We start from the raw sequence: 16,201 nt of genomic DNA on the forward strand, positions 1-16,201 counted from the left end.
ATATAATATATAATATTATTACTATTACTATTACTATTATTATTGCAAGCCCTCTAGCCAAGAGCAAACAAATGTTCCTTCTACCTCTTGCTTTCAAGTTTGGACTACTGATGCCCACTATTTTGCAAAATGTCTCACACATGGAATACTCAACAGAACCTCTCCTCCAATCCCAACCGCAGCCATTGTGTGTAAGAGCCAAACCCTAACAATTCAGTTTACATCGATGAAATGCCAGCTTTACTTTTTGAGAAGACTCCCTGGAAAAGACCCTGATGTTGGGAAAGATTGAGGGCACAAGGAGAAGGGGACGACAGAGGATGAGATGATTGGACAATGTTCTTGAAACTACCAAAATGAGTTTGACCAAACTGCGGGAGGCAGTGGAAGACAGGAGTGCCTGGCGTGCTCTGGGTTACGAAGAGTTGGACTAAACGACTAAACAACAACAACAAATCCTACTTCTTCCATGGGAATAGGTGGCATCAGGTCTCGTTGGCAGAATTCCAGCACTGGTATATTTTATGCTCAAGTCTATTCATTTATTGAAAACTCCCAAGTGACACAAAGTTGCATATCAAAATAAACAAATTTATCCAAAACAAAGAGGTATTCTTGCAATAAGGCAAATTGGCAAAAGGGCTCCTTTAAACAGAGACATTCAAAGTTATTCTCATGCTGAGCATTCTTTAGAAAAATAACTGGTCGGCCAACCTTTAGCGCCTTTTGCAACATGCATAGAGGTCATCATGAGCAGCAGCAACCTAATCTATACTGCTCCCCCCCCCAGCAAAGAAAACCATAATGACATATGTGTCAAGTATCACACACAAGTGGACCCATTTCCTTTAACATATTCTTTGAGAAAAAGAAACAGGCGAAGGCACAAGTGTGGCAGATCTGCCGAGATGCTGAAAGAGCAAAAAGGGATTACGTGGACAGTTTCGGTGCCCATTCGGACCAGAGCCCACATTTCAAGTAAAGGAACGAAGAGTCTCCTTTGTTAACTCCTTCATCGTAGCAAGACACACTTCTTCTTTGCATAGCACAAATGGTGTGGCACTACAGACAGCTTTCAGCTGAAGTCGCGATCTGGAAGCACAATGGGGGCTACCAAAGTCCAGACGTACAGGAGAAGCCCAGCCCAGCTGGAAGAAATCTTCACCCAGACCGCAGTCCAAGGGCTGGTCAGCACCTGGTTGTTTGCTTCAGGTCTGAGGAAAGAACACAGAAACAAATCAAGTATCTGGATTAAGATAAGATTGAAAAAATATTGCATCCCGCATCAGCCTTGCCATCACTTGCCAACAATGTCCCATCTCAAGTGCAGATATACATCATGGGTTTCCCTGCCCTCCCAGTAACTGGGTCTTCACAACAACCCTGTGAGGTAAGCTAGTCAAAGAGAATTAGTGACCCATTGTCATGCAGTGGGTTTTACAGTGGAGTGGGGATTGGAACCCTGGGTCTTCTCGCTGGCTCTCCAAGAGGTATCTACACAGTTTCCGCTTCCAAGTGTTCAGGCACACATTGCAAATGAAAGTGCTCGGAAGAGGAACGTGTCAGCAGTTCCTTGGACACAGCCCTTAGCTCCCCAGCTGCATGTTCCCAAAAGATCTCTGCTTCTCAGTCTCTCTCACACCAGCTTGAAGAAAAGCAAACACTTTTGCTGGCGGGGAAGAAGGTTTGTGTGCACAGGCTTCAGCAATGGCCACGATGCTTTCTCCAGTTTGCAAACATGAGCATGGGCTCCAAAACACTGGCAACCCCTGAGTTCTACACACTTGGGACAGTGAGCAATGTGGCCTTCAGCAGGCTGTACAGGCTGCCCCCCTCCTCCTGAACGAAGCCCATCGTGGATAGCTCAGATTATTCTTGTATTCTTCCTGTGCACGGTTGAACATTTTTTAAAAAGAAAAAATTAAGGCAGCATCTGTGCACAGCTGGACTGCAGCTGCTATCTAGATAGGGAGCTGATGCAATACTGTTTACAAGTCCCCCAAATGCAAAGAACACAACAGCAGCTTTGCAGAAAGCCCAGATCCATCAGACAACTCCTAACGCCGAACTCCACCATTGACCTATTTAAGAAAGGATATAAAAATCCATATTGTTCTTTATCTTCTGGACAACTTTTGCATTCTCTGCCTCTGGTAACTTTGCCTAAGGTAAAGGTAAAGGGACCTCTGACCATTAGGTCCAGTCGTGGCCAACTCTGGGGTTGCGACGCTCATCTCGCTTTATTGGCCAAGGGAGCCAGCGTACAGCTTCCGGGTCATGTGGCCAGCATGACTAAGCCGTTTCTGGCGAACCAGAACAGCGCACGGAAATGCCGGTTACCTTCCCGCCGGAGCGGTACCTATTTATCTACTTGCACTTTGACATGCTTTCGAACTGCTAGGTGGGCAGGAGCAGGGACCGAGCGATGGGAGCTCACCCCGTCACGGGGATTTGAACTGCCAACCTTCTGATCAGCAAGTCCTAGGCTCTGTGGTTTAACCCACAGCACCACCCACGTCCCTAACATTGCATACTAGGCCTTTAAAATGACAATTTAGTTTAGGCCTTTAGAATTAACGTAAATACAGAAGAAGAGCCTGCCGGATCAGGCCAATGGCCCATCTAGTCCAGCATCCTGTTCCCACAATAGCTGCCCACCTGTGAGCAGGACCAGAGCAACACTCCCGTCCTGTGGTTCCCAGAAATGGGGGTTCAGAAATATGACTGCCTCCAAACATGCATAATAGCCATTGATAGCTTTCTCCTCCATGAATCTGACCAGCCCTCTTTTAAAGCCATCTGAGTTGGTGGCCAACACTGCCTCCTGTGGGAGTTCCACAGTTTAAGTGTGTGAAGTAGTACTTTCTTCTGCTGCCCTCGCCAGTCCTGGAAGGAGCCTTTTAAAAAGTCCCATATGCTCAGAGACTTTGCGCCTGTTCATTGGGGGATATAGGAAGCCCAGAACACTTGTTCTTTAGATGTCCCTTTTGTGAAGAGACACGTAGTAAGACCATTGATCCCCTACTGGTGAGGCTCGCTGACCTCCCGGAGAAGCAAAAATTCAACCTTTCCCTGTTAGGCAAAGATCATAAGACAACCCGGATGGTCGCCAGATTCTGTGTACAGATCTGTAGGAACAGTCCATCCCCCGACTCAAACTAGTTCGTTAAGAAAATCCCCAAACTTGGTTCCATGGGTGACTTGGGGTCATCTCTCTGCGGTAGCTTATCTTAAAGTTTTAAGTGTCTATACGCTTATCGCATTTATAAATTTTAAATTTATTGTTGTAATTTTTAAAATTGTTTTCCTTCTGGGATTGTGCCCCCAAGTGTGTTTTATAAACAGGTCTCTGACCATAATAAATTATCTATCATCTATCTATCTATCCATCTACTTTCTACTGCCTTTTATCTGTTAGAGGAGAGCCAGGAGTCCCTTCTTTCCTCCACGAAGCACTTGTGGCAAGCTGTGTCTTCGTGCTTTGCTTGCTGCCTCATGGTTGCAGTTGCTTTCTACGCCTGTCCTTGCAAATGATCCCAGAAAAAACCCTCTCGAGTCAGTTTTCATTCAGAAACCGAGCACTGGAGAGGGTGGAAGGAGGGGGGTTTCGGGAGAGACGTCTGCTGTCACAGACCGGCTTCCACCGTGCCGCCAATCTCACCGAGACAACGAAACGTTCAGAGCGAAGGCACTGCAGAACACACTGGCAGGTGTACAGGTCACGCCTGGTGCGATGGCAGTGAGTCATGGGCTATAAATAGTCAGGTGCTCACAACTGGGGATGGGAGGGGCGCCAGGTATGGGTGTACAGTCAAGCAAGGCAGAGTTTGAAAACTCCAAGCAGGGATTCTGCAGCGAGCGAGGGGGGGGGCTGTTTCACAATGGCCTCTCCCTGGAGCACATGCATAGGCAACTCTTCCCATCTGCTCCTCTAGACTTCATGGGGGTCACTCTCTCCTTCCTCCTCACCAAAAAAAAAAAAAAAAAAAGTGCTTGATCTTGGAGAACTGATGCTCCATCCTTGTTACCTAGGCAACAGTAGTGGGCAAAGTAGAACACTAGAACTCTCAGAAGAAGAGGAGACCAATTTCTATATACCCCATAAGCCTAGGAAATTCTATCTGTTCCACCTGTGTGTGTGTTCATTTCTCTCTCTTTCTTTTACTTTAGGGATGCCCTGCTGAAATTTTGCTTCTTAATTAGATAGGCCTTTGGCAGCTGGGTGGAAATGATGTTGACCCCCAGGCTGCTATGGGGGCAACTGGTATTTTAATGTGTTTCCTTGCAATTTAACTATTCTGAAAACTAGCCTGTTTTCCTTCCTTTGCATGTTATAATCATATTTTTAAAACGTTGCAAGCTTGCCTTGAATCCCAACTTGGGAGAAAGGTAGGCTATAAATAGGTGAAATGAGATAATAAAATAAAAACTATGCCAACAAAATGTGCACAGGCTGGCAAAACCCAGCCAGCCACATCCTGCATTTCCAAAGGGTCTTCAAAATGCAGACTCACCTTCAGTGCATCTGAGTAATATCAACTGGGAAGGAACCAGACCAGAGAATTAACATGGAAGGGTCATTGGAAGCATTCTAGGCCATCTCTTCCTCAGTGTAAGATCTACAATGCAGGTATTGCAACTGAGGCATCCCTGACATGATGGCCTTCCAGCCTCTGCTTAAGGACCTCCAGCAAAGGAGAGCCTGCCAGTCTGCTCTCTGTTTCTCATTTTCTGGGGCTGTGCAACCAATCCAGGAGAAACCCAGATACTGAAATGAATCAGTTCCAGCCAGATCAGATGGGAAAAGCTCTGGGTTGTCCCGGGTTGCCCCGGTTTAAAACCCTAATAAAACCTTGGGGTTGGTTCAACATCGATTTGGTGCCCAGATCAAGGTTTGGTCAACCCCCAAATTAGAACAGTTCTGAAGTGCCATATTGGGCCTGGATTAGAGGTGGACATGCACGCCCCTATTTTATTATTTATTATATTTTTTATCAAATTTATACACTGCCTGATTGAAAAAAACAACAAACCTCAAAGTGGTTTACCTAAAAGATAACACAATAAAATTATAAATAAGAAGAACTGACAACTATAATCATTCTAAGACGCTGAAAAAATTAAAAGCGAAAACAAATTAAAATTCACGTCAACTTTCTAAGCACCTGAGTAGGCTTGTTTAAACAAAAGCGCTTTTAGCAGGTGTTAAAAAGAGTACAGTGAAGGCATCAGCCCGATATAAACAGGCAGGGAGTTCCAAAGTGCCACACTAAACAATGTGCCATGCTATTTTCTTTCAGCGTTTCCCCAAAGTCTGCTTTCCTGTAGATTTCCACCCACCAGGCACTGCTCCTGCCCTTGGGAGCAAACAGAGAATAATTCTGTTCCATCCTCCTGCAGGGAGCGACAGTTGCACTCACCTGTACCAGTTTGTGAGTGTCATCATGATGTAGAGGGAGGCCAGGAAGAGGCAGATGTGGAAAAAAGTGTAGTTGTACGTCACTCCATCCTCTTCGTTGTCATAAGCCCGGCGCGCCTCGCCTTCAAAGCCAGCATTGCCCCCTTCGATCATAGCTGGGCTCTCCTCCGTCAGCATCATCCTGTTCACTTCGACGTGGTCCGAGGAGCGGATGCTTTAGCAAAGCAAGGAGAAGAACATCAGTTGCATGCCCCTTCGCCCCTCGTTTTTGGTGCTGTTTTGAGTGCATATGCATACACCACTATGTGCCTGAATATATATATATCTATATATAAATGGACGCTTGGGTTGTGAACATGATTCGTGCGGGATGCACATTCGCAACCCGCAGTGGCCACATCCCACAGCGGTGCATCTGCGCATGTGCGGGTTGCGATTCGGTGCTTTTGCGCATGCGCAAAGCGCGATTTAGCACTTATGTGCATGTGCAACTGCTGAAAGCCAGAAGTAACCCATTCCGGTACTTCCGGGTTTCGGTGGGTTTGTAACCCAAAAAAACGCAAGCTGGAGCGTCTGTAACCCGAGGTATGACTGTATAATGTTATGTTTATAGACAGCTATGCACACAGCTTTTCTTCAGTTAACAGGGGGAGGGATTTACTACTCGTTGCCAGCAGAGGGAGACTGGAAGCTAACATAAGCTCAATGTACTTTGAGTCTATCATGCGCGAGATCAGCAAGAAACCAGTTCTGAGTGCTATCCTTTAGGCAGAATATACATAAAGTAGAATAGGCTCAGACAGGCTGATGTGCAAGGTCTGAAGGGTTCAGAAGCCTGGGACTCATACAAATAAGGATGTGAGTTGAGGCTATGCTTGTCAAACACAGAGGCTCGTTCTAGAGTACTTTCCTCACTCACAGCTATATAGAGTGGTCTTCCTTCTGCAATTCTTTGTAAGCCCTGGGGTGGAGTAGTCTATGTTTAAACCACAGCAGCTTAGAATCCTGTTCTTGGCCAAGGAATGGCTCTGCCACAGACATTACAGATGCCTCTATCTAGCTGTCTACTGTGGGGTAGCAAATAAAGTGATTGGCAGAAATTCTTACTCTTTTTCTCCACTTATGTTCTACAGTGGTACCTTGGTTCTCAAATGCCTTGGTTCCCAAACACCAGAAACCCGGAAGTAAGTGTTCCAGTTTTCAGATGTTTTTCAGAAGCTGAATGCCCAATGCGGCTGTCGGCTGTTATTTCAGGGGCACCTGCACCAATCAGAAGCTGCGCCTTGGTTTTCGAACATTTTGGAAGTCAAACGGACTTCCAGAACGAATTAAGTATGGCGCTTTCTATTTATTTTGCGTTTTTGTTTTTGAGGCTTTTTTGGTAATTTTGTTTTTGTGACTGTGTGGAACCCAACTCAGCTACTGATGGATTGATTGTGTGACTGCGGAAATGGATAAAAGCCCCCCATCCAAACAATGACTATCATCAGTGCAGGTAAGAAAATAAATTAATTTTAATTTTTATCATCCACAATACTGTCTTATTTATTTTATAGTACAGTACATTGATTATTGCTTTCACTTTATGGATCAATGGTCTCGTTAGAAAGTAAAATTCATGCTAAATTGCTGTTTTAGGGGTTGGTTTTAAAAGTCTGGAATGGATTAATCCGTTTTGCATTACTTTCTATGTGAAAGTGTGCCTTGGTTTTGGAACGCTCCAGTTTTGGAACGGAATTCCGGAACGGATTAAGTTTGAGAACCAAGGTACCATCTGCTCATGTATTAAGATGCCTCATATTAAAATCAGTCCTTTGAACCATCTACTCTCTATTCTCCATACCAGGGGCCTATGGCAGAGCAGAAGAACCTTAGGCCCCCGGGCAGAACGTGGCCTTCAAGACACCTAATAAGTTAGATGAGTTTGGTTTCTAAATGAATATGGATTCCTACCTTATGAAGAATGTGCAGAGGATGAAGATGACCAATCCCACAATGCTCGGAGCATCCCACCACTGAGTTGGTTGTCCACCAGCAGGAAGGGTGCTGGTCCCATTGCCTTCCATTCGGATCAGAAGGGTCGGGTTGCAGTATTTGTCTGCAAATGAAAAACAGATAAACATCTCAAACAGGTGTGGGGAACCTTGAGCTTTGCAGACGTTGCTGAACAGCAGATAGACTTCCTTCCAGACACCCTGCGCACAGGAAAAGCACACTCAGAACTTCTCACCCCCCTGAAAATAAATCACATATCCTTTCTGGGGAAGTATTCTGTGCTGTCAGGTCTGCAGAGATGAGACTTCTCATCAAACCAAGAACCTGAGAAGACAGATTCTGTGGGCTGCAGTAGAAACAAGGCAATGCCCGGCTCTCCCAAATGTCAATAGAAACAACAGGTTGAGCTACAACAAGAGGGCATGTCTTTCAAGCCAAGATAAATATGTCTCCGGGAAAAAGAGGGAACAAAATCCTAAGTTTGAACAGGGAGGGGTAAACGATAGAAATGTCATCATGACATGGAGACAAACTGGCATCAGTTCCATAAAATGAACACAGTGACTGAGATCCAACTTGGAATCGTCTCTGGGGTTTTTTTCTCATGATACTGGGTTGAAGTCTGTCTCATTGCTTTTGCCAAAGCCTCCTTTTAAGGAGGGGAAAGGGGGATACTGGTCCCAGACTTGCAGACACAGTCATCCGATTTCTGCACATGGGGTGAAAACAGCAAGGAAACAAGCATGTAAGTGGACACTTCCCCAAGAATAGTGCCACAACAGTTAACTCAGTCAATGTGGTTTTATTTAGAAAACTTAGACCAGGGAGGATAGGGGTATACTAATTGAGGGGTACAGAGTACAAATACATCCTTTCAAGCACCAGCCACTGGTGTGGAATGTAAACACTGGGATACAGTTCAACTGAAAGTACAGTGGTACCTTGCTTTGCATACGTTTTGGATTACAAACATGTCAAACCCGGAAGTGCGTGTCCTGGTTTGCAACCTTTTTTTGGATTACAACCCATTTTTTTGGACTACGAACAAATTTTTTTGGGAGGCCCCATTGGCGAAAGCGCGCCTTGGGTTACGACCTGTTTTGGTTTACAAACAGGCCTCCGGAACGGATTATGGTTGTAAACCAAGGTACCACTGTACTCATATCAGCACATAAGAACAACAACAACAAACCTATGGTTACGTGAAAGATACTCACTAAACACACAAGACGTAACCGGCTGTACTTTTGAATAAATAAGGTACAGTGGTGCCCCGCAAGATGAATGCCTCGCAAGACGAAAAACCCGCTAGACGAAAGGGTTTTCCGTTTTTCAATGCGCTTTGCAAGACGAATTTCCCTATGGGCTTGCTTTGCAATACGAAAACGTCTTGCAAGTCTTGCGATTTTTTTCGCTCCCCCCCTTTTTCTAAGCCGCTAAGCCACTAATAGCCTTTTAGACGCTAAGCCGCTAAGCCTTTAATAGCCGCTAAGCCGCTAAACCGCTAATAGCGCTAATCCGCTAAGCCGCTAATAGGGTTGCTTCGCAAGACGAAAAAACCGCTAGATGAAGAGACTCGCGGAACGGATTATTTTCGTCTTGCGAGGCACCACTGTATACTATTCGTTGTATCTAATTGTAGATTTCAACGGAAGTCTCATAAAGTTCAACGAAAAAAGCAGAAGACCCAGTGGATCAGTTCATTCTCTAGTCAGTTCACACATAAGGTCCATACATGTATAAGTATCTATTCCACCTGTCTGTTCTTAGAGTCCAATAATCCACATGAAGGGTTGTTACAGTTCCACAGAATCCTTTCACAGAGTCTAAGACAAGGATTTCCGGAATATTAGCCTTGTTTCGCCATCCTAGGAAATCCTTGTCTTAGACTGTGTGAAAGGATTCAGTGGAACTTCTGTTGAAATCTACAATTTGATACAATGAATAGTATACCTTATTTATTCAAAAGTGCAGCCAGTTACGTCTTGTGTGTTTATTGAGCACATGGGTCAGGCCAGCCAGCATCCTGTTCTCATACTGGGCAGCCAGATACCCTAATGGGAAACGTGCATGCGGGATCTGACCACAAGAGCACTCTCCTCTCCTGTGGTTTCCAGAAAGTAGTATTCAGAAGCATTACTGCCTCTGACTGTGGAGGCAGAGCATAGCTATCACGGCTAGTAGCCATCTGTAGCCCTCTCCTGCATGAATTTGTCCAATCATCTTTTAAAGCCATCTCAGGTGGTGACTACCACCACCTCCTGCAGGAGCGAGTTCCATAGTTTAACAATGCACTGCATGAAAAAGTAAGCGCAAGTTTGCACACAAATATGCATGGAAGTGCACACAGGAAAATCAGATCTGTGTTACCCAAATGTACATTTACGGTGGTGTATACACAACCGCAGGCATGCTTAAAGATCAGGCTGAAAAGGAAAGAGCCTTTTCAGTGGTGGCTCCTTAATTGGAGAATGTGCCTTGAACTTAGTTCAATTAGTCTTAGGGTTTTTTTAAAAAAACGTCCAAGCCTTCCACTGAATTTAGAACTGTCTTCTTATAGTGGCTTTCCCTATTTGGTGTTTTCCTTACATTATTGGACTACAACTTCCATCAGCCCTGATCAAAATATCCAGTGGTGATGGGAATTGTAGTCCAGCAAGAGCAGGTTGGGGAAGGCTCTTATATGGCATTTTCATTTTTCTCTGTGAACTCTGTTTTACTGTGGTTTTAATTTGCTTGTAAACCCTTTTGGATCTTTTCCTCCCAATGGTTTTTTCCTTAAAAAAACAAAAGCAAACAAAAACCAGGATACACAGAATTAAGAATAAAAGTAAAGGAAATAGTTCATGGTTGGAAAAGTGCTACTTACTTGGGACATTTGCCAAGGCCGACCAGGTGATGAACATAGTATAGAGTGTAATGATGGAGGCTTGCAGCAGCCCGGAGTGAGGCTGGGCATCCTGTAGAGGAAGAGGAACAGCACCTGTTTAAAGTACCGAAGAATATTTGGTGCAAAAATCAGGGCTGAACGGGGCACGATGTTAAATGCTTCTTTGCATTCAACACACAGGGGAGCTGCTGCGGTCTTTAAAATAAAACTGCATCAGCTAGGGCTTTTAAAAATATAAAGAGAAAAACATAATTTTATTCTTTCCTCCCCTAGCACCCAAGTGTGTGTGTGTGTGTGTGTGTGTGTGTGTGTGTGTGTGTGTGTGTGTTTTAAATACTAGCTTTTTGGGCAGGGTGGATGAGAGCCTCAGGACTTCAGTAGGGGAAGAAAAGGTTAAATTCCCTGTCCATGACTGTTCTGATATTTTTAATTAGCAGTATGTGCACACCCAAAGTTGATACACACTCACTGTGTGTGTGTGTGTGTGTGTTTCAAATGCAGACACACATCTCAAGTCATGTCTACTTAGGCCAGACATCTCCAAACCTGACCCTTCAAATGTTTTGGGACTACAACTCCCATCATCCCTAGCTAACAGGACCAATGGTCAGGGATGATGGGAATTGTAGTCCCAAAACAGCTGGAGGGCCGAGTTTGGGGATGCCTGACTTAGGCCCTCAAGACATCAATTATATATATATATATATATTAAAAAGCTGGGGTTGTCTTATAAACTTTTTAGTTTTTCACTGCATTGTGTTGCATCTTTCTGATACACAAACCACCTAGTGTGAGCTTTGCTCCAAAGGTGGCCCAAGTTAATAGAATTAATGTCAGGAAATGTGGTGTCATGGTTAGAATGCCAGACCAGGACCTGGGAGAGCTCCACAAAGTTCATCACTGAGTAGCCTTGGATTCTCAATACAGCATCTTACCTGGACCTTGGGCAGGATGGAAACCACGGACACAATCACACAGAAGATGAGGTTAAGGCTGATGAGCGCCTTGTTTTCTGTACAACCGTCTGCCTTCGTGTAATACACATAGAGCAGCACCACCGCAGCAATGGAGACAGCGTAGAAGAGGAACGTGAAGATGAAGAGGGCTGAAAAAAGAAAGCGGGGGAGATGTCGATACACAGCTTGCCAGTAAACCAGGGGACAAGTGGACTTCCACCCACTGTTGGACTAGAACATGGGTAGGCAAACTAAGGCCCGGGGGCCGGATCTGGCCCAATCGCCTTCTAAATCTGGCCCACAGACAGTCTGGGAATCAGCGTGTTTTTACATGAGTAGAATGCGTCCTTTTATTTAAAATGCATCTCTGGGTTATTTGTGGGGCCTGCCTGGTGTTTTTACATGAGTAGAATGTGTGCTTTTATTTAAAATGTATCTCTGGGTTATTTGTGGGGCATAGGAATTCATTCATTTCCCTTCCCCAAAAAATATAGTCTGGCCCCCCACAAGGTCTGAGAGACAGTGGACTGGCCCCCTGCTGAAAAAGTTTGCTGACCCCTGGACTAAAACCTCAAATCAGCTGCAGCTGCAGCATGGCTGATGGTCCGGAATAATGGGGAAGTTGTAGTACAACCACTTTTGGAAGGCCACAAATCCCACCCTCCACATTTGAATTTATTTATTCATTCATTCATTCATTTCCCACCCATCTGGCTGGGTTTCCCCAGCCACCCTGGGCTGCTCCTAACAGAATATTAAAAACACAATAAAATAGCAAACATTAAAAACTTCCCTAAACAGAGTTGCATTCAGATATCTTCTAAAAGTCAGATAGTTGTTTATGTCCTTGATGTCTGATGGGAGGGCATTCCACAGTGTGGGCACCACTACCGAGAAGGCCCTCTGCCTGGTTCCCTGTAACCTCACTTCTCACAGGGAGGGAACCGCTAGAAGGCTCTCGGCGCTGGACCTCAGTGTCCAGGCTGACCGATGGGGTGGAGACGCTCCTTCAGGTATACTGGACCGAGGCTGTTTAGGGCTTTAAAGGTCAGCACCAATACTTTGAATTGTGCTCGGAAATGTATTGGGAGCAAATGTATGTCTTTCAGGACCAGTGTTATATGGTCTCGGTGGCCACTCCCAGCCATCAGTCCAGCTGCTGCATTCTGGATTAGTTGTAGTTTCCAGGTCACCTTCAAAAGTAGTCCCATTGCAGTAGTCCAAGTGGGAGATAACCAGAGCATGTACCACTCTGGTGAGACAGTCTGCGGGCAGGTAGGGTCTCAGTCTGCGTACCTGATGGAGCTGGTACACAGCTGCCCTGGACACAGAATTGGCCTGCGCCTCCATTATATTAATTCATGGTCTTCCAATAGTATTGGAGGAGTGAGAAGGATGGAGAAGCAAGCCATGTTCTCATCCCCATCATGTGTAGGGGAAGCATCTGGTAAGAGCCTCATCCAATCCTTTCATTTCCTAGAACTTTTCTCCATTGTGTCTGCTGTTTTTGCAAGTTCTCTTTGAGCCAATACTAATGGCACCATCAAATGCAAGTCAACTCAGAATTAAGTCCAATGAGTTCAATGGGTGTTCCAAAGTAAGTGTGCATATGGACAGGTGTAGCAGTCATGCACAATCCTCCAGATTGCACTGGACTCCCAACTCCCATCAGCCTCAGTCAGGGTTGCCAACGATTAGTGATGGTAGGAGCTGCAGCCCAATGACGTTTTGAGGGCAACAGATTCCCCATCCCTGCAGTAGGAGGGATGCTTGCAAGATGCTCAGAGGAACCAGATTTTAAAACAAAACCATGCTGGTTCCTTGCCCTGATCCAAAGTCTCTCCCCACGCAATGGAATGGAGTGGGAGCTTATCTGTTTGCAGTAGGACAGTCTGTGCATTGCTTTTTAATTTTTAAAAAGTGAGGGGAGGGATAACAAAATGAAGCAGGGGGAAACATGGCACTTACAATAGAAATCAGGATAGGATCTTGTTACACTCAACATATTTGGGAGGGGTTCTTGGTGGGTCTGCTTATACCCTCGGTCCAGTATACCTGAAGGAGCATCTCCACCCCCACCGATCTGCCTGGACACCGAGGTCCAGTGCCAAGGGCCTTCTGGCGGTTCCCTCGCTGCGAGAAGCCAAGTTGCAGGGAACCAGGCAGAGGGCCTTCTCAGTAGCGGCACCCGCCCTGTGGAACGCCCTCCCACCAGATGTCAAAGAGAAAAACAACTACCAGACTTTTAGAAGACATTGCCTGTTTAGGGAAGCTTTTAATGTTTAATAGAATATTGTATTTTAATATTATGTTGCAAGCCGCCCAGAGTGGCTGGGTAAACGCAGCCAGATGGGCAGGGTATAAATAAATTATCATTATCATCATCATCATCATCATCATCATTATATTATATTATATTATATTATTATTATTATTATTATTATTATTATTATTCCCACTAGGTTTGATTATAACTAAAAGAAATTATTTGAAAGAGGAGAACCAATACACACAGTTTATACCCTGCACTGTTTGACATATATTTATGTTCTTGGAGTGGCTAAGAGAGCAGAAAAATACTAATAGAAAAATATAGCATACTAGGGGCTCGACCCCTGCATACTTCACTCACCAACCCTTGCCAAATTCACCCCTCCGCTCAGACCAAATCTCAGCTTGCCCACTCCCAGTTCCCTCCTCCTTGCCCTCCAACACTGCTGCGGTGGCCCAGGAGCTCTTGAGAACCCAGTCTGTTATCATGCTGTAGTTCACAGCGCCATCTGTCAGTGTCTACACAAACTGCAGTATGATGACATCATTAGGAAAATATGAAATAGGAGAGACCCAACATATAATTTTTTTTACGGACGCGGGTGGCGCTATGGGTTAAACCACAGAACCTAGGACTTGCCGATCAGAAGGTCGGCGGTTTGAATCCCCGCAATGGGGTCAGCTTCCATTGCTCGGTCCCTGCTCCTGCCAACCTAGCAGTTCAAAAGCACGTCAAAGTGCAAGTAGATAAATAGGTACCGCTCCGGCGGGAAGGTAAACGGCGTTTCCGTGTGCTGCTCTGGTTTGCCAGAAGCGGCTTAGTCATGCTGGCCACATGACCTGGAAACTGTACGCCGGCTCCCTCGGCCAATAAAGCGCGATGAGTGCCGCAACCCCAGAGTCAGCCACGACTGAACCTAATGGTCCGGGGTCCCTTTACATTTAACATATAAATTTAACACAAAGGGGTGGGATAGAGAACCCAGCAACTGTCTGTTCTTGGAACCTTCAGTGGTGGTACTCGTGGGCACCACAATCTTCTCAGATGCTCCTCTCGATGCCCACCAAGGAACCCGCTTGTCTGAACCCACACACAGAGCACATCAATTTTACACACATGTAAATCAGTGTTCCATACTGACCTGCATACCAGCATTTCGAGTTGCCATTATCCGCATTGTGCAGCCAAATCTGACTCCAGGAATGTGCAAAGTCAATCAAGAGGATAAGCTGGATGAGGATGAAGAGGAAAGAGCCGACTACACCAAAGTAGAACCAAACTTATTTGAGAGAGGAAAAGTATAAAGTAGAGGTGGGGCGAGAAAGAAAGAAATATGAGTTATTGTTTATTATCCACAAGCTGCCGATATGGAGTTTTAAACAGGTATCCTTTGGGGATGTAAAAATTGTATTAGGGTTCCCGTAGGTCTGTAATTTCCCGGACATAGCTGGGATTCATATGTCAGTAGTATAGATTTTGGTGAATTTCCTTAAAAATAGCTCAAAACTGTGAGAACAGGGCGCTGGATGATAGGCCCTTGGCTACATCCAGTAGGGCTCTTATTGTGATCTTACAGCAGGTCTACAGAACCAGAAAAAGATGTTTCGTAATGGATAAAGCCTTGGTGAAGAATTAAGGGAAAGGCTGAGAGACCCATCTGTGGTGGGTCCCAATCTCATGTGAGAGAGAGACAGACAGACAGACAGAACAAGACAGAACCTTGCCTAAGGCCAGAAGTAAGGTTCAAATCCTGAATTTCCTGATCCACAGCTTCTTAACTGATGTGGATAATAGCAGCTATTATAAGAGTGCAATCACTCATGAAGAGGAAGCAAGGAATCAGTTCTTCCACTGTTGTTTACTACTCAGAAGGAAATGGAAACTGTGAATACTCTTGCGTGCCAGCTGTGTGTCATTTGGGATCCAGCAAAGGACTCCTCCCAGTATCCACCATTAATCCTATTCAGAGTAGACCCATTAAAATCAAAGAACTTGTTAGTTGCATCCTTTGATTTTGATGTGTCTGCTCTGAGCCGAATAAATATTGAGTACAACCCACTGTCAGCAATAAGAGTATCGCTACCCCAGGTGGTTCGTGGAAGAAAGCAATAATAATATTGCAGGACTCATTGCTGAAAGCTCAGAAGCTAAAGAGGATTAGAGAGAGTGCTTTAAAAAACCAAGAATGGAAAGCATCTGTTCCCTTCTATTCACACTGCTTCTAAAGACTCAGCAGGACTCACCTTTGACACAGCTCTGAGCAACTTGCACCAGGCAGCTGAGCTTGCGAGCTGCCTGCCATTTTAATTACCCACAATGCCCCAGATGTAGCATTGCCTGGTGGAAATTAAAATGGTGGATGGCTCAAAGCCACCCAGCAGAGAAGGTACAGCTACTACTTCCCATCCTGAGGCACTGGTGTATGAGGGGGACAGGGACAAAGAATGGCTCTGACTACCCTTCTTCTTAGCTTTTGTAGGACAGAAAGTATCCAACCCCACCTTATGTAGAGCAGCACACACACAAAAGCTACTGTACATCACAGCCCCTTTGCAAGTCAGGAATGCAAATGCAAGGTTTTGTTTACCAGATGTGAACGGTCCATCAGGAATATAGAAGGCCCCCACTGTTATTCCAATTAGTATCAGGAATTTGAAGAACCAAAACCT

The 16,201-nt window shown here is 45.2% G+C and overlaps 1 protein-coding gene across 1 annotated transcript in view; it reads right to left on the reverse strand.

Annotated features, from left to right (window-relative positions):
* Nucleotides 1-518: 518 nt before the first annotated feature.
* SERINC2 (serine incorporator 2) overlaps nt 519-16,201 on the reverse strand; it is a 31,317-nt gene continuing 15,634 nt past the window's right edge. Inside the window, exons 4-10 of the mRNA XM_081201993.1 lie at nt 16,120-16,199; nt 14,674-14,811; nt 11,240-11,409; nt 10,284-10,374; nt 7,373-7,517; nt 5,421-5,633; nt 519-1,214 (exon numbers count right to left, since the gene is read on the reverse strand). Of these exons, the coding sequence (XP_081058119.1) occupies nt 1,076-1,214; nt 5,421-5,633; nt 7,373-7,517; nt 10,284-10,374; nt 11,240-11,409; nt 14,674-14,811; nt 16,120-16,199 (976 nt within the window). The 3' untranslated portion in view covers nt 519-1,075. The remainder of the gene's footprint in view (nt 1,215-5,420; nt 5,634-7,372; nt 7,518-10,283; nt 10,375-11,239; nt 11,410-14,673; nt 14,812-16,119; nt 16,200-16,201) is intronic.

Source organism: Podarcis bocagei (genome assembly GCF_964188305.1).
Source record: "Podarcis bocagei genome assembly, chromosome: 7".
NCBI classification, from domain to species: domain Eukaryota; kingdom Metazoa; phylum Chordata; class Lepidosauria; order Squamata; family Lacertidae; genus Podarcis; species Podarcis bocagei.